We start from the raw sequence: 18,819 nt of genomic DNA on the forward strand, positions 1-18,819 counted from the left end.
CACCTTTAAATACATATCCTAAATAATCCCGGTCATAGGTTACTCGAGAGGGACATCGTGATAACCGGATAGACTGGTGTGCTGTATACCCGTCCATATGATGGATGCAGCTGGTCTCATAGCTGCTCGTGTAGGGACACTAGGGATACAGTACAGGTGCTCATTGGAGAATGAGTTCACTGATTGATCCGCTTACGGAATGCTGGATGGTTGATGATGCCTTATTGTCAGACAGCGATTCCATAGTCCTAGTGGTGTATCTGGTCCTTAGACTTGAGACACCAAGGATGTCCTGTATGAGTGCTCCACTCTTTGATACCAGACTTATAGGTTTGACTGTTCTCAGATCTAGTACAGCTGGTCATTGGGAGTGGTAGTCGACCTTACGAGGGCTATTGAGTGTCGACAGAGGATCATCCACTCTCGGCGTCATGAGAGGAATATCCTATGTGTTCTTGCTCAGACAAATCCCTGGCCAGGGTCATTCGGGTTGAGAGAGAAAGAGTTCTCCGGGAGAATCCGATTAGAGCGAGACTCGAGTAGAAACCGTATGGGTCTGACAGCACCATGCTCGATATACGGTCTCTGGGATATTAGATGGATGAGGGACTATAGGTACATGGTAACTGAGGACAGATAGGTCCAATGGATTGGATTCCCCTGTATCGTGTGGGGACTACGGCGTAGTGGCCTAGTACTTCCGTAGTCGATGAGTCGAGTGAATTATTACAGAGATAATAATTCACTAAGTTAGAAGGAGTTCTGACAGGTATGACTCACGGCCAGCTCGATATTGGGCCTAGTGGGTCACACACATATGGTAGGCATTGCGATGAGTAGAGGTTCGGATATGAGATATCCGACGGAGCCCTTGTCTTATTGGATGCAGATCCAATACCCACTAGGGAAAGGACCCATTAGGGTTTTGACACGGGATCTCTATAAATAGGAGGGATTCACAGCCTCATAGGCTAGAGTCTTTGCTTGCCCTTCCTATTCTCCTCTCCCTCTCCACCTCAGAGTAGGCCTGGAGTTTTGAGGAGCGTCGTCGCAACCCTGCTGTGTGGATCACCGCTAGAGAGGAGGACGCTTGACCTCCTTCACCCTCTCCTAAGGATCTGCAAGGAAACAGGGATATACGATCTCCCTAGGTAACACAATCTCTATACGCAGTTTTGTGTTTTTGCGGATTTTTTGCGCACCAATCTTCGCACGACGACGAACATCTTTTTGGGGAATCGGGGATTTTTGTTTTCTTGTTCTTCCGCTGCGCATATGATGTCGCCCCCAATGATTTCCCAACAGTTTCACTCTGTCCTAACGTTTGATTCCTCCTGCTTTAATCGATTTTCCTTTTCTGATCGAAGTTAGTCCTGCATCACTCAAAATGCAGATTAGATTATAAACTTATCAATTGATTCCATTATCGAAATATGAGATTTAACAAAATTTGAGATATCCACTAGAGCTCATATTTTAATGGATATCCATTATGCCCTTGAATGATTAGATCCTATAGATGAGATCCAATAAGATATTATTTGGTAGAGACTCACTAATCTAAGAGACTTGAGTAATTGGATAGAGATCCAATACCTAATAAAGTCAAAGACCTCTATAAATAGGAGGGAATCAAAGGGCCATAGTGTCACGAACGGTCGTCGCACACCCGCAACAACTCGGTTCAACGAACCATTCGTCGCTCACACCCGCATGTACAGCTGCTTGACAGCATGTTTTCTCATGGTTTTGTGTCATTTTGCTGTAAATATGTAAGTTCGAACCAGCTGCAGCGTTGCAAAAGCGATCGCTCACCGAACCAAGCAAAACAACCCCAAAACAGCCCAAAACGGCTCCGTTTTCGCGTGCCGCGGGAGGTGAGCGGAGTGCTACCTCCGCTCACCAAAATGTCAGCCATCTCAGCACCCAGGAACCCCCCGGGTGGCACATGGCTGGATGGGGCTTCGGTTATATACCGGGCGTTGAACACTCATTCGCAAGTTCGCACGTGACCTTTACGGGAACTTGGTGTTGCGCCTGGGACCAGGTGAGCGGCTGTTTGTGGGCTTGCAGCTGTTCGTTCATCCTTGAAAGCCTTGTTTTCCTCCCTCTCCCTCTTTTCTCTTGTGCACACAAGGTGTTCGACGATTTGCTTGTAAAGCTTCCCTTTTCGCGAGACTTCGGGACTTGTCCGTTGCTCGTTCTTTCGATCTAACTTTCTTTCTCTTTTACAGGTCCTTCGGGACCTGCGAGAGGTTACAAAGTGGCTGATCCTTGCGGAGCAAGATCGCAAGGGCGAAGCGCGACTTAGGCAACGCAAGCTAAGTTCGCGTCTTTGCCGCACGGGTGACCCGCGACTTTGGCAACGCATGCTAGCTTCGAGTCTTTGGCCGCAAGGGTGCCTCACGCCTTAGGCAATTCCAGCTAAGGTCGTGACATTGTGGTATCAGAGCGGGCAAGCTCTTCGATCGAACAGCGAACGAACTTCGCAACTTCGCCATGGCAAAGCATCGTGGCGAATCAAGCAAGACGGGGCAAGCCGGAACCTTGCCCCAAGCAGCCGCAAGTGGACTGCATGTGCACACTCGCTCTCATGCTGTTGAAGCCGCTCACGAGGATCGCGGCAGCGAACAGGATGAGCGAGAAGTTGGCAACTCTCCGCGAGCGGAGGAAGCGCAATCTGGTGCGCTAACGGGGAAAAAGAGTCATAAGGAGAGACTCACGACGGCGGAAACCCGCCTGGATGTTCTGGAAGCGAGCATGGAGGAACTCTACCATGGCCAACAAAGTCTTGTTGGGGTAGAGAGCTCGCAAGAGGAAGCGGAGTCCAGGATCGACAAGGTCGAGGCCCTAGTCGACCGACTGTCTGATGACACCAAGGACTCCGTGCTACACTTACAGGATGTTGTGGCGGAACTCACGGCAAAGGTGGCTATGCTCACAAGAACGCTAAATGCGGGAGGAGGCAACACCCGCGTTGCACCGCCACAAAACTTGAGGGCACCTGAGCCCCATGGATACGGAGGGGCTAGAGATGCCAAAGAGCTCGAGAACTTTTTGTTCGACATGGAGCAATACTTCCGAGCTACGAGGCCCGATTCTGAAGATACCAAAGTTTCTATAGCAACAATGTATCTGAACGGAGATGCGAAACTTTGGTGGCGAACTCGTTGGGAGGAGATCCAACAAGGTCGGTGTCGAGTCGACACATGGGAAGACTTGAAGCGGGAGTTGAGAACTCAGTTCCTACCGGAGAACACAGAGTTCGTCGCAAGAAGGAAGTTGAGACAACTCCGCCAAAGTACCACCATCCGAGACTACGTGAAGCAATTTTCTGCACTAATGCTGGACATACAGGACATGTCCGAGAAGGACAAGTTGTTCAGCTTCCTTGATGGTTTGAAACCATGGGCCCAACAAGAGCTGAATCGAACGAATGTTACCGATGTGGTCGGGGCAATTGCAGCTGCAGAAAGACTCACCGACTTTGTTTCCTCTGAAGACCCGGCGAGAAGGAAACAATCTTCAAGCAATCGCCCTCCAAAACATTCTCGAGGGAAGGAGCTCGGGGGCGAACAAAAGAAGAAGAGCTCACACAAAGGGCCGAACCCTAAAGGCAAGGCCTCAAAACCTGGAGGATGCTTCTTGTGCGGAGGACCGCACATGGTAAGGGAGTGCCCACAGAAACAGGCACTCAATGCTTTGACGGCTTCCATCCACCCTCCCCGATCGGACAAGGGCAAAGCTGTTGCTCTTAGCTCGAGCAGTTCAGAATCCAGCAGCGATGACGAAGAGTCGCAAGGACCCCGAATGGGAGCAATGCGTTTGTTGAACGCTATGCGGGGTCAAGTGGGGGAGAACAACAAGACAAAGCAACAGAAAGCAGGAAGTGGTGAGTTGATGTACGTAGACATCAAGTTGAATGGCCAAATGACCCGTGCAATGGTGGACACGGGCGCTACCCACAACTTCATAGCCGATCGTGAAGCACAACGACTTGGGTTGATCTTGGAGAAGAGCCCAAGCCGAATGAAAGCGGTGAACTCGGAGGCCAGGCGAATCTCCGGGTTGGCGAAGGGTGTTCCTATCAAAATCGGGACTTGGAGCGGAAACACCAACATGATGGCCGTGCCACTGGACGACTTCCAAGTGATTCTTGGAATGGAATTTATGCACGCGGCGAAGTTGGTGCCGATGCCGTTCTTGAACTCCTTATGTATGATGGGAGGCGATGACCCCTGCGTGGTTCCCGTCTCTCGGAGAGGAACCAAGGAGCACCAACATATTTCGGCGTTACAATTGAAGAAAGGGGTGCGAAAGGGCGAACTGACATTCGTGGCTGCTATGAAGCTAGAGCCACTCAACGAAGAGGCCATTCAAGAACCTACTGTGGTGGCGAACGTCCTGAAGGAGTTCAAAGACGTTATGCCACCCGAGTTGCCGAAGACTCTTCCACCACGCAGAGGCGTGGATCACAGTATCGAGCTGGAGCCAGGAGTGAAGCCTCCAGCGAGACCACCCTACCGCATGCCCCCGCCAGAGTTGGCAGAACTCAGAAAGCAGTTAGGTGAACTGTTAAGCGGTGGTCTCATCCGCAGCTCAAAAGCACCTTTCGGAGCTCCAGTTCTCTTCCAGAAGAAACAAGATGGGAGCCTCCGATTATGCGTCGACTACCGAGCCCTCAACAAAGTAACAGTGAAGAACAAGTATCCCATCCCGCTCATTGCGGACTTGTTCGATCAATTGGGCAAGGCGAAGTATTTCTCAAAACTCGACCTTCGGTCGGGATATTGGCAGGTGCGCATTGCTGAAGGCGACGAAGCAAAGACTACTTGTGTGACCAGATACGAAGCAAAGACTACTTGTGTGGTTTTTAGTTAATGAGTTTTTGTGCATCAATACAATGAACACCTTTTGAGATATCTACGATTTTTATTTTCTATTCTTCTGCTATGTATGTGATGTCACCCATAGATTTTCCTACAAACGATGCTCCTTAAATCATAACATGATCTTTCTCTCCACGCTCACCATAAGGCTACACCGTGATCAAGAAGGGGTCGGCCCTTCTTGTTGTCCACATGCCCCAAACAGAGGTTGTCGACTAAGGGGGAGAGGAGAGGGAGGAAGAAGTAAACTTATTTGTGACAGATAGAGGCACACATGAAATAACATCTTTTACCTTATATCCTCAATCAATCTATTATTTGAGAATTAATCACGGTTTTGGGTAACTGATCTGATTGCATGATTTGAGCATTTGATCGAAGGAAATCTCTTCCTCAAAACTTGTATAAATACTCATTACCTCATTGAATAAATTTCACCCCTTTCACAACATATTACTTTATTCTACTTGTATCAGAGTTCTTGTTGTCTCTAGCAAGACTTTTCCTTTCCTGCTGTCTAGCGACAACAATCCATCTTCTCTGTTGATCTGCCGTTGTCGGTTTCCTTCTATGCTCGGCGATCCATCTCATAAGCCAGATCTCTCGTAATATGTCAATTTCACTCTTCTGCTTGGTAATTTTTCCTAGACCACGACATCTTGCTCGGTGACCTGTTGTCTTCATTGTCATTGCTGTGACTTCAGTCGCCGAAGGCTGCACTCCCCTTGATTAATCCAATGTCTCCCCTTCCTCTCTTCCTTTCTACCTGTCGCCAATGCCCCTGTACTCTGCCTTATTCCAATCATCTTCCTCCCTTCCTCGTTGCACCGACAGCCTCCTTCTCTTTCCTACGTTGATGTCTTTCCTTCTCCTCCCTGTGCCGATAGCTTTATCTATAGCATCCATTAACCCTCGCGGCTAGTGTCGTCTCCCCCTTCAATTCGATGTGATCGCCCGCCAACTTCTAGATAGCCTCCTCCACCCTCTTCCCCACCAGTTTGTCTAAACCCCAACTTCTTCCTCTATATATAAAAGCCCGTCTTCCCCATCACATCTCTCCATCTCTTCTTTATCGAGCTCTGCTTTGGATGAACCGATTGTCGTTGTTGCAGATAGCCACCCCAACTATCAGCAACTTCTCTAAGTTGCTACTTCTCTGCGGGTTTGTTCATCGCCTCCTCAGATCTACTGCTACTCCATATCGCAACTCCTCACTACTGTTGCTCCTCCTTCAGTGGCTACAATCCTCTAGTCATGAGTAGACCTCCATTGAGTTCTACAATAGCATCGAGAAGAAGAAAGTTGCATGGTAGGAGGTCGAGCGCTCCAAATTCCTTATTGCTCATGCAATTGGGAGAGACACATCACCATCGCCCACCTCTCCTATGACGTCAAGTTCTCTAATGCTGTCGAGAAGAAGCAGGTTGCCCAGTAGGAGGTCGAGCTCTCCAAATCCCCTATCGCCTCAATCCATCCTTGGAGCAAATTTGAGTGTTTCTCTCATTGCCATATGCTTGGCTTGTCTCGTCAGCGGTGACGAATCCTCAACCATATGCTCTTGTGCCCTCAACCTCTTCGCTCGATATTCGCCAGATTCGTTCATATTTTAAGCACATCTTTATCATCAACGTTCGACGCTCTAATTATTATTTTCTCAGGAAATAATAGTTCTTCTCAGCATACAAGACTTGTATTCATCAATGGTGTGACTCTAATCCCCTTCAAACTATTCAAGGGTGGCAATTATACATCTTAGAGAGCACAATTCTTCAATATCTTTTTGGATATGATATATTAGGCTACATCGATGACTTTCTCAGTTGTTCACCAAAAAAAATCTAAATGCCTAGAGAACCTAGCCCAATAATAAATTATGATCATAAGTTATGGTTACGATAGGATCGTCTTATTCTATAAGCAATTCAAGCCTCAATCACTAGCTTCGTAGCACCACTAATATCTTTGTATAATACTATAGTAGAAGCATTGTCAAAGTTACAAATCACCCTCGTCAATCGCTCTCGCACGCGCATGCTAACTCTCATATCGATTATGATAAAAACAACACAAAAGAGAAGTATTATTATTTATTATATACAAAATATAAAAATTATTATAGATGACTTAGATTTTATAAGTCATCCTCTAAATGATGAAGTTACTATTTATATTCTCAATGGCCTAGGAGACGAATATACGAAACTGACATCAATAATTCATGTATGAGACTCACCGATGTCATTTAAAAAACTGTATAACAAATTGATTGATCATTAATAATATTTAAATGGAGGAAAGAGGATGACATGACCAACTATCATAGCTCAACTCAATCAAAAATCTAAAAAAAAGTACAATAAAAGCAATAATGACATTAACAAAGAATCGAACAAGATGTCTTCTGGATACATGGTAATACGTAGAGCCATCATCTTCTATTACACTATCAATCCTTCAATCATGATGATAACTTTAATCCAAATAGCTAAGTAAATAACTTGTACTAAAACTATTAGCGGCTTTGGCACCTTAACAATCACAATATCGTCAAATAAGAGCCGAGGATTCCATCACGAAAGGCACACCAAGTAATGATAAGATATCAAAGTGGATTCGAAAACATTTCATTATTTATTGAAAGCAACACCGAACACAAGGATAACAACAAGGATAACAACGATGGCAAGAACCATAATAGTAATCGTTGCTTATTTATTACATCATTCCATAGATAGGAACACGAGCCAGTGAATACACTTAGTTGGGCAATGAGCAGTGAATCCCAATAGCGTCAATGGCTGTACCAGCTCGCCCAAAGAAGCCCAGAATCCTACTCCCCTCCTCTAAAGTAAGGGCGAAGGAAGAGCCAGTCTTGTTACCGACACTTATGGATGCACCCTTGTTGGTATCAAGAGTAAGCAACATCACAATTGCATGTCGCTGATAATTGGATAATGCATGAAAGTATCCGGAGATAGAAGTGCAGTACTCGTCCTCCTCAAGGATGATCTGCAAAAAAGGATCAAGGATTTAACGAGAAACAAACAATGGGAAAAAGAAAACTAATATTGCAATGTATTTTCAAGAGAAATTGGTTTGACTACCAAACGTGTTGCTAGAAAACATTCATCTGGTCGAACCAGTTTATATGGTTGGACAAAGACACGAAGTTGATAAGTGTGTATTTATATACACATAGATGTATAGATGATATACCTCCTTGGAAGCGCCGGTGGTGGTTCCACGTTTGTAGGTGTGGGAATTACCGTTAAGAATGTAGGTAATCTCCAACCCCACAATGTTATCTCCGTAATAGATTCGAAGTTTGGTAATGTGGTCGGCTTGTCCCATATCCCACACATTCCCTCCGTTGCCACCCCATGGCCCCACCTTCACCATTCTCCCCTGCGTGCATCAGAATAAACACCACATGTCATCCATCCATCTATGTTGTAGTATACGAGCAAGTGTAGTTGAAGAAGTCAGAAAAGGGATGGAATTTTGAAGACTAACAACGCCACTCACCATATTAGCAGCAACCGAGAATAATGAATGGACGCGCACACTCCCTTGGCGGCAGAAGATGCTATTGCAGGACTTGGTGCTGGGAAGGGCATCGGATGAGGGTATTTATAGCCCACCATTCTAGTTTGGATAAGTTTGAGCTGATGTATACATCAAGGAAGAATTGCACCCCCCACCACCACCGTCCTAAAATCTCACGGAAACGTGAAACATGCATATTCCGTGCTCTTCCTTTTTTTTATTGCTTGCATGCAGTGTAATTAATTGTTTGCTAGGAACGAGATGCGAGGACTTCCGACGGAGTCGGTGAGTAAATATGATAATCTTGAACACGGTGGCCGGATGGTTGAGCCCAACAGCACCACTATCTCCTTCCATTGCCTCAGACGACGAGCTCCATCTACATCTTGTCCTTGTGGATAACCTCCAATTAAAAGGAAACATGGATTTGGTGGTCGGCCGCCTCGTCTCCTTCCTTCAGATGAGAAAGGACGGGTTCCATTGTCCACGGCCTGCCTGCTTAGTGCTTAGAGCCTCTAACTTCTTCGTCTCGTCTCGTACTTGTCATGACAGAAGCATGCCCATTATTGTCACCAAGGTGAGGTGTGGTTAGGAAAATTATCTATCAAGAATAATCAAATAAATTTGATTATTTCTTATTGACACCTCTAATATTGTTTTGAACATACAAATGCTAATCGATAAAGAATTGTTTTTAAATATAATTTTCAGTTATCTAAGGAATATGAATCCTATTATTAAATGGCGAGGAGCCTGATCTCCTGACTTGATAATATTTTGGTTCACTCTAATGTGAACTATATCATTTATTTCTATCATCATCACTAAAGTTTAAGATTTTTTCGAAGAAAAATAATATATAGACTCTAAAATAAAAATCAATCCTAGCATAAACAAGTATTGAAATAAAGTGTTAGATGTCATATCGAGAGTTACGCGCTCATGCGTATAAAATCTAGTATATTTTGAAGATGTTAGTTAGATGACGAACCGAGTAAATATTTTGACTCTTTATAGCAAGTATACCAAATCAAATCTCATCCTCGCCACTTACATTTGCAAAGAAAAAGAAAAAACATTGTGACAATGGCTGTTTGAATGAGAAAGTATTGGTACAAGAGTTATGGGTTTGTATTTGAATACAAGTTACATTAGGCCCTAGAGAACTCAAAATGAGATCCTTTATGCTCACACTACTCGTTCCCCAACTCTTCTTTTCCATAAAATCATGACATGCATTTTGGCTAATGACAGGGTTCATAAACTTGAGAGATCTATTCAACATATAAGTTATATATAAATTGAATGGACAAAATCTTGTCAAGGATGGTTCAAACTAAATTGTGAATTGTGATGGTTCCTTTAATGGAATAGATGGCGATATGTTTTGCATGATTTGCTCGCCATATTATCTTTATTGGTGGTAGGTAAATATAATAAAAAGGCATTACGTCATATGAAGCGTCGTGGTGATCTAGGAGGGTTTGAATGCGATTTCACGAAATGATGATTTTTGGCGTATCATCATAAAATCAAATTTTGAATTCATCGGACAAATTCATTGCAACTTTATTGTACCATGGACACTTCATGGTCACTGACATTAAATATTTGTTACATAATTTCGAAGACTACGAGTTTATACATGTACATAAGAAGCAATCCAGGTGGTTATTCGGTTGGCCAATCACTCTGGAGTAATAAAATCTTCCTCATTTTAAAAGAAGGGAGTGACCCATGGAATATTTTATGCTCGTTGATTGGATATCCGAGAATAAATAAGTATTATTCATTCTGAAAATTTATTATTATTTTTTATTTGGACAAAAAAAAAAAGACTTACATTACCCAAATCAAATCATCAGGCATATCACAAGAACGGCTTCCACAATGATATATTGTTGTTCATATGTACGCGAAATGACATCAGGAATGCAACCACCGATTGGATTCAGCTATCATCATGTCGTCAATTAGCGTACAATAACCAGTGGACCCGTAAAATATTTCTTGTTTTATTCAAAGAAACACAACGACGACGACGACGACAATTTCTGCCACTTATTTATCGCCCCAACCAAGCAGATACATTGCAGCAGACTAAGACACAGACACCAAGACGTGACGTGTGTTTAATTTGGTATAGTGCAGTAAACTCCGATTGCCTCGATGGCATCGATGGTAGAACCTTCACGTCCGAAGAAGCCTAGAATCTTACCCTCATCCTCTAGATTTAGGGAGAAATGACTGCCAATCGAATTGCCGGCGCTCACAGAATTGCCCTTGTTGGTCTCAAGGGTAAGTTGTGTTATGAAAACGTCTGTCGTCCACATCGTCTTGAAATGTCCAGAGATGAAAGTGAAGTATTCGTCCTCCTCTAGAGTAATCTATACAAGCAATCAAAGATGTAGTTAGACATAAACCACCAAAAAATAGTTAGGGAATTCGCTAGTATCCTAGGAATAATTAATTGTAACCTTTGATCAATAAATACTAAACGCATGTTTTCAGCTTTGACAGTACCTCATTGTACTGGGGTGCATCACCTCCGACGTGGATGGTCTTCTTCTTGCCGTCGACGGTGAAGGTGAAGTCAAACGCGAATACGGCATCGTTGTAATGAATTTTGACGTTGCTAATGTGATCCGCCTGTCTCATATTCCAGGTTTTGCCGCCGTTGCCACCCCATGGTCCTTGCTGGAGCACGCCCGCCTGCAACCGCACCGGCCGCCAGCAACGAAACCACCACCAAATTAGTACCATATATAGCAACAAAAGATATATATACAGGCAGGCATGCAAGCATGGCCTGCCCCAAATTAACACACAAGAAAATCTATGAAGATTGCAAGAAATGGAATCAAGCATCGCACCATTATCCGACTTGTATGAACTACTTCTGCGGAAGATATTAGTATGTAATGCAGGTATGAATGCGCTTGAAGAAGAAGAGCAACGAGTGGTGGTACTTATAGCCCTGCAGCCCTGAGTTTGGATAAGTACGAGGAGGCAGTGGCCCTTTTGCTTCGATGCCTGCCAACAGATCTCGCGCGTAGGTAAGCAAACAAACGTGAGTTTGGTGCGCGAGAACTGATGGATACACACGTTAATGCGTCATCCCTCCCGCAGTACATCAAGACGTATAATCCAAAATGAGATCCTTCCTTCTCCCATGCATGAAACGTGAAACATGTTGTGTAGCAAAGATTACGTCTTCTCCTATATGAAACGTGAAACATGCGGAAACAAGTTACGAGGACTGCGAAGAGAGCCGGTGCATCGTACAGACAACCTTATCTCTTTCCATTTCCTGAGAGGGCGACCTCGAACCTCCACATGCTGCGCATCTCGAGCCTCAAACCTCGACTTCTCCTTGCCGTTTGGCATATGGACATGGCACTTCCGAAAACAATTGAGACTCCGCGTCCCACAGATCGAGATGAGCAGATTATGTCATGCGAGGTAGGATTCGGTAACATGGTTGGATATACTAATTTTACATTACATGAGATATGCATGCATATCCGACCAACTTACTTTCTCACAGTACAGTTTGGATGGGAATTCAACTTCGAAACTTAATCTTCCATGCTGATCATGTGGCGTCCTTACAATGCGGCGATTAAATATAGACCGAGCAATTTTCCATTTTCTATTTTTTCTGAGACTTATGATATAATATTTTAATGGTTGATATTGAAGGTGTATCCTATCAAAACATAGATGAACCCTACACATATGTATAATTTATCAAAAAATAGATATTAATGTGTTATGTAACCAATAGCGAGCCGGGAAAAGCTTGTGTACGTACACGGGAGGAGCACAAATTCTTCATCTCATTACCGACTCTTTTTCAACATATTCATTTGAAACATCATCATTTGTGGACACATTATGATCATCCTATTCCTACCCCGAAGAGTTATCATATATGATGGGGGAAGAAGTAAACTAATATATGATAGAAGATCATGATCGAGGCACACATGGAATAATATCCCTGCTTTCTTATATTCCCAATCAATTGATGATTTGAGGATCAATCATTGATTTGGGCAACTGATCTGATTAGTGATTTGAGCATTTGATTGAAGGAAATCTCTTTCTCAAAACCTATATAAATACTCAGCACCTCAGTGAAAAAAAATCATCCCTGTCATAATATATTACTCAATTCTACATGGTATCAAAGTTCCTGTTGTCTCGAGTAAGACTTTTTTGCTTTCTTACTGTCTAGCGACAGCAAGCCCTCTTCTTTGTTGATCTATCGGTGTCGGTTTCCTCCTCTGCTTGGTGATCCATCTCCCAAGTAAAATCTCCAATAGATCTGTCGATTTCACTATTCTAATTGGTAATTTTTCTATGACTATGACATCTTGCTTGGTAACCTGTTATCTTTGTTGTCATTTCTACGACTTCAGGCATCGAAAACCATGTTGCTTTTAACGAATCCGACGTCTTCGCTCCCTCTCTTCCTTTCTATTGGGAAATCTTAATATAGCATCACATGCATAGTGAAAAACAAAACCAAAAACCTAGATATTCTAAAAAAAAGAAAATCTAGTCATTATGCGAAGATTGATGCTTGAGAAATTGCAAAACCGAAAAATCTACACGTCATGTGTTAGATATAATACATGGGGAGATCGTATATCCCTGTAAAATTTCAGATTCATAGGATAGGATAAATGAGATCAGTTGTCCTCTTCTCTAGCAATGATTTGCATAGCAGAAGGGGCGACGATGCTAGTCACAGTTATCCTGCAAGCCAATCAAATGATGACACGTGTGACATGACATGCACCCTTTTTGCTTATTGTTATTATGGTATTTTTTCACTTTATATTGCTTAATGCATAAATATATTTTGATGTTCATGGATCTATGCAATGAGAGTCGGATCGTGATGAGATCATAATAATTAGACCGATTTACCTTTAAACACAAACTCTAAATAATCTTGGTTATATGTTACTCGAGAAGGACATCATGATAATTGGACATACTGGTGTGCTGTATACCCATCCATATGAAGGAGGTGACTAGTCTCATAGCTGCTCGTGTGAGAACACTAGGGCTACAGAGCAAGTGCTTATATTTTTACTACTTGATCCATTAATATATTATGATTTCCATCGATCTATGTAATGGGAATCAGATCATGATTAGATCACGATAATGAGATCGATTCACCTTTAAACACAGATCCTAAATAATCATGATCATAGGTTACTCAGGATAGATATCGAGATAACCGAACAGATTCGTATGCTATATACCCATCTATATGATGGAGGCGACTAATGTCATAGCCGCTCATGTGGGGACACTAGGGCTACATTGTACGTGCTCATTAGAGAATGAGTTTACTGATTGATCCGTTCACAGAATGTTGGATGGTTGATGATACCTTATTGTCAAACAGTGATTCTGTCATCCAAATAGTGTACTTGGTCCTTAGACTTGAGAAATCTAATATGTCCTATATGAGTACTCCACTCTTTGATACCAGACTTGTATGTTTTGAAGCTCTAAATTTAGCATAATTGGTCATCTGGAGTGGTAGACAATCTTACCAGGGCTATTGATTGTCGATAGAGGATCGTCCACTCTTGGTATCATGAGAGGAATATACCATATGTTCTTGCTTAGAAAAATCCTTGGCCAATGTCATTAGGATTGAGAGAGAAAGAGTTCTCCGGAAGAATATGATTAGAGCGAGACTCGAAAAGAAATCGTATGGGCCTGATAGCACCATGCCCGGTATACGGTCTCAAGGATATTAGATAAATAAGAGACTATAGGTACACTATAACTAAGGATAGATTGGTCCAAATATTGGATTACCTTATATCATCTATGGACTATGACATAGTGGCCTAGTACGTCCGCAGTCGATGAGTCGATTGAATTATTATAGAGATAATAATTCACTGAGCCAAAAGGAGTTCTAATAGGTATGACTCACGGCCAACTCGATATTGGGCCTATAGGGTCATACACATATGACAATTGTTGCAATGAGTAGAGATTCGGATATGAGATATCCGCTAGAGCCCCTATCTTATTGGATATCCTTTAAGCCCTAAAATTATTGGATCCTATATATGAGATCCAATTGTTGGGATTGAAATCAGCACTAAGACGAGGGGTGAATTAGTGCTTACGATAAAAACATCGATGATTTAGAAAAACTATTTCGATAAAGCCCATATAAAAAATGATATCGAAAGTGTGCTTCACTTAAAATAAATATATTAAGCAATTAAAATAGAGAACAATAGTAATGAAGAGAAGAAAGAGAGTGCACACCAAATTTATAGTGGTTCGGTTGTCATGACCTACATCCACTCTCGATTCCTCTTCCGTCGATGCCATTGGCATATACTAATGATCTTCCTTCAATGGGTGAAGCATAACTACCCTCTTACAACTCTTTCTCCGTTTCACAAGTTTAGGAGACAACCTTTACAATTCACTTACCCTTCTCTTAAACTAAAATCGAAACTTAGAGCTAGTAGAGAATTCTCAAGTAATTACAATAGAGTTTTCATACCTTTTGGTCTTAGTTTTGTGTGAACTGAGCATGGATGAGTGGAGTATTTATAGGCCCCAAATGTATTTAAATTTAGAGCCAAAATGGTCTCATCCCGAGTTTCTTGGGTCCTGGTGGTACCACCACATGTGTTGGACAGTACCACCGCCTACAGCACTAACACCGGGTGGTACCATCGCTCCGTCTAGCGATACCACCATCTGATAGTCTGGGTGACTTTGTCGGGGCGATACCACTGCCCAATCTAGTGGTAACACTGCCTGACACACTAACACTAGGTGGTACCCTACTAGTCTAGTGGTACCACTACCTGATAGCTTGGAAAAGTGTGTCTTGACTTTTTCAACTCATATGCGGTTCAACCTATCCTTGGGTCACTGAATGAGCCTTCCACTTGGTCCAAAATAGTCAAACTCAGGCCCAATGAGCCCCTAATTGAGTTAGCATGATTCAACTTGAAACTAAATCAATTAGACATAAACTTCTTAGATCTAGATAAATTATTACAATCATGAATCCTATGTTGTCTGGCATGTCATTGGTTCCTTCGGTGCTTCGTTCGTTGTTTTGGCGCATCGTCCTCTGCTTTGGTGTATTGTCCAATCGGTTTATTGATCCCCAAAACATCCGATCTCCTTGGCGTAATATCCGATCCTTCGGCTCGATGCTCGAACTCATAGCACGAAGTCCTTTTGTCAGTACGTCGATCGATCCTTTGACTCGACGTCCAATCTCCTGACTTGTTTCACTCTGGCCCAACGTCTGATTCCTCATGCTTTAATCGATTTGCCTTTTCTGATCGAAGTTAGTCCTGCATCACTCAAAATGCAGATTAGATTATAAACTTATCAATTGATTTCATTATCAAAATTTGAGATTTAAAAAAATTTGAGATATCCACTGGAGCCCATATCTTAATGGATATCCATTATGCCCTTGAATGATTAGATCCTATAGATAAGATCCAATAAGATATTATTGGGTAGAGACCCACTAATCTAAGAGACTTGGGTAATTGGATGGAGATCCAATACCTAATAAAGTAGGATCCATTAGGGTTAAGTTGACAAAAGGCCTCTATAAATAGGAAGGGAATCAAAGGGCCATAGGCTGAGCCTTCTTGGCTATCACCTCCTATTCTCCTCTCCCCTTTTCTCAGCCAACAAGTGTTAAGATTTGGGTAGTGATTCGAGGATTGTCTTAATAGCCCCTACCATGTGGATCACCACTATGGAGGAGGGCGCTTGAACTCCTTCATCCTCTCCTCGAGATATGCAAGATTTTAGGGATATACGATCTCCTTAGGTAACACAACTATCTAATATGTGGTTTTCGGTTAATGAGTTTTTGTGCATCAATACAATGAACACATTTTGAGAAATCTGTGATTTTTGTTTTCTATTCTTCTGCTATGTATGTGATGTCACATATAGATTTTCCTACAAACGATGCTCCTTAAATCATAACATGATCTTTCTCTCCACGCTCACCATAAGGCTACACCGTGATCAAGAAGGGGTTGGCCCTTCTTGTTGTCCACATGCCCCAAACAGAGGTTGTCGACTAAGGGGGAGAGGAGAGGGAGGAAGAAGTAAACTTATTTATGACAGATAGAGGCACACATGAAATAACATCTTTTACCTTATATCCTCAATCAATCTATTATTTGAGAATTAATCACGGTTTTGGGTAACTGATCTGATTGCATGATTTGAGCATTTGATCGAAGGAAATCTCTTCCTCAAAACTTGTATAAATACTCATTACCTCATTGAATAAATTTCACCCCTTTCACAACATATTACTTGATTCTACTTGTATCAGAGTTCTTGTTGTCTCTAGCAAGACTTTTCCTTTCCTGCTGTCTAGCGACAACAATCCATCTTCTCTGTTGATCTGCCGTTGTCGGTTTCCTTCTATGCTCGGCGATCCATCTCATAAGCCAGATCTCTCGTAATATGTCAATTTCACTCTTCTGCTTGGTAATTTTTCCTAGACCACGACATCTTGCTCGGTGACCTGTTGTCTTCATTGTCATTGCTGTGACTTCAGTCGCCGAAGGCTGCACTCCCCTTGATTAATCCAATGTCTCCCCTTCCTCTCTTCCTTTCTACCTGTCGCCAATGCCCCTGTACTCTGCCTTATTCCAATCATCTTCCTCCCTTCCTCGTTGCACCGACAGCCTCCTTCTCTTTCCTACGTTGATGTCTTTCCTTCTCCTCCCTGTGCCGATAGTTTTATCTATAGCATCCATTAACCCTCGCGGCTAGTGTCGTCTCCCCCTTCAATTCGATGTGATCGCCCGCCAACTTCTAGATAGCCTCCTCCACCCTCTTCCCCACCAGTTTGTCTAAACCCCAACTTCTTCCTCTATATATAAAAGCCCGTCTTCCCCATCACATCTCTCCATCTCTTCTTTATCGAGCTCTGCTTTGGATGAACCGATTGTCGTTGTTGCAGATAGCCACCCCAACTATCAGCAACTTCTCTAAGTTGCTACTTCTCTGCGGGTTTGTTCATCGCCTCCTCAGATCTACTGCTACTCCATATCGCAACTCCTCACTACTGTTGCTCCTCCTTCAGTGGCTACAATCCTCTAGTCATGAGTAGACCTCCATTGAGTTCTACAATAACATCGAGAAGAAGCAAGTTGCATGGTAGGAGGTCGAGCGCTCCAAATTCCTTATTGCTCATGCAATTGGGAGAGACACATCACCATCGCCCACCTCTCCTATGACGTCAAGTTCTCTAATGCTGTCGAGAAGAAGCAGGTTGACCAGTAGGAGGTCGAGCTCTCCAAATCCCCTATCGCCTCAATCCATCCTTAGAGCAAATTTGAGTGTTTCTCTCATTGCCATATGCTTGGCTTGTCTCGTCAGCGGTGACGAATCCTCAACCATATGCTCTTGTACCCTCTACCTCTTCGCTCGATATTCACCAGATTGGTTCATATTCTAAGCACATCTTTATCATCTATATTTGACGCTCTAATTATTATTTTCTCAGGAAATAATAGTTCTTCTCAACATAGAAGACTTGTATTCATCAATTGTGCGACTCTAATCTCCTTCAAACTATTCAAGGGTGGCAATTGTACATCTTAGAGAGCACGATTCTCCTATCATCTTTTTGGATATGATATATTAGGTTACATCGATGACTTTCTCAGTTGTTCACCAGAAAAAATCTAAATGCCTAGAGAAACTAGCCCAATAATAAATTATGATCATAAGTTATGGTTACGATAGGATCGTCTTATTCTATAAGCAATTCAAGCCTCAATCACTAGCTTCATAGCACCACTAATATCTTTGTACAATACTATAGTAGAAGCATTATCAAAGTTACAAATCACCCTCTTCAATCGCTCTTGCACGCGCATGCTAACTCTCGTATCGATTGTGAGAAAAACAACACAAGAGAGAAGTATTATTATTGCTTATATACAAAATATAAAAATTATTATAGATGACTTAGCTTTTATAAGTCATCCTCTAAATGATGAAGTTACTATTTATATTCTCAATGGCCTAAGAGACGAATATAAGAAACTGACATCAATAATTCATGTATGAGACTCACCTATGTCATTTAAAGAACTGTATAACAAATTGATTGATCATTAATAATATTTAAAAAGAGGAAAGAGGATGACATGACCAACTATCATAGCTCAATTCAATCAAAAATCTAAAAAAAAAAACAATCAAAGCAATAATGACATTAACAAAGAATCGAACAAGATGTCTTCTGGATACATGATAATACGTAGAGCCATCATCTTCTATTACACTATCAATTCTTCAATCATGGTGATAACTTTAA

General features: G+C 42.5%; 1 protein-coding gene across 1 annotated transcript; it reads right to left on the reverse strand.

Annotated features, from left to right (window-relative positions):
- Positions 1 to 7,646: 7,646 nt before the first annotated feature.
- LOC135625679 (mannose/glucose-specific lectin-like) lies at positions 7,647 to 11,198 on the reverse strand. Its single transcript, XM_065130768.1, has 4 exons — positions 10,959 to 11,198; positions 10,601 to 10,822; positions 8,106 to 8,294; positions 7,647 to 7,898 (listed from the first exon to the last, which is right to left on the reverse strand). The coding sequence occupies exons 1-4, from the start codon at positions 11,196 to 11,198 to the stop codon at positions 7,647 to 7,649; spliced, it is 903 nt and encodes a 300-aa protein (XP_064986840.1).
- Positions 11,199 to 18,819: the final 7,621 nt, after the last annotated feature.

Source organism: Musa acuminata, chromosome BXJ2-10 (genome assembly GCF_036884655.1).
Source record: "Musa acuminata AAA Group cultivar baxijiao chromosome BXJ2-10, Cavendish_Baxijiao_AAA, whole genome shotgun sequence".
NCBI classification, from domain to species: Eukaryota; Viridiplantae; Streptophyta; class Magnoliopsida; order Zingiberales; family Musaceae; genus Musa; species Musa acuminata.

Bases quoted from the DNA above. Each gene is read 5' to 3' on its own strand.
- LOC135625679 (XM_065130768.1), bottom strand. From the start codon at position 11,198: ATGGTACTAATTTGGTGGTGGTTTCGTTGCTGGCGGCCGGTGCGGTTG. The intron at 8,295-10,600 runs GCAATCGGAGTT...TGATGCACGCAG, and splicing joins CTACCATCGATGCCATCGAG to GGGAGAATGGTGAAGGTGGG. The intron at 7,899-8,105 runs GTATATCATCTA...CCTTTTTTGCAG, and splicing joins CCACCGGCGCTTCCAAGGAG to ATCATCCTTGAGGAGGACGA.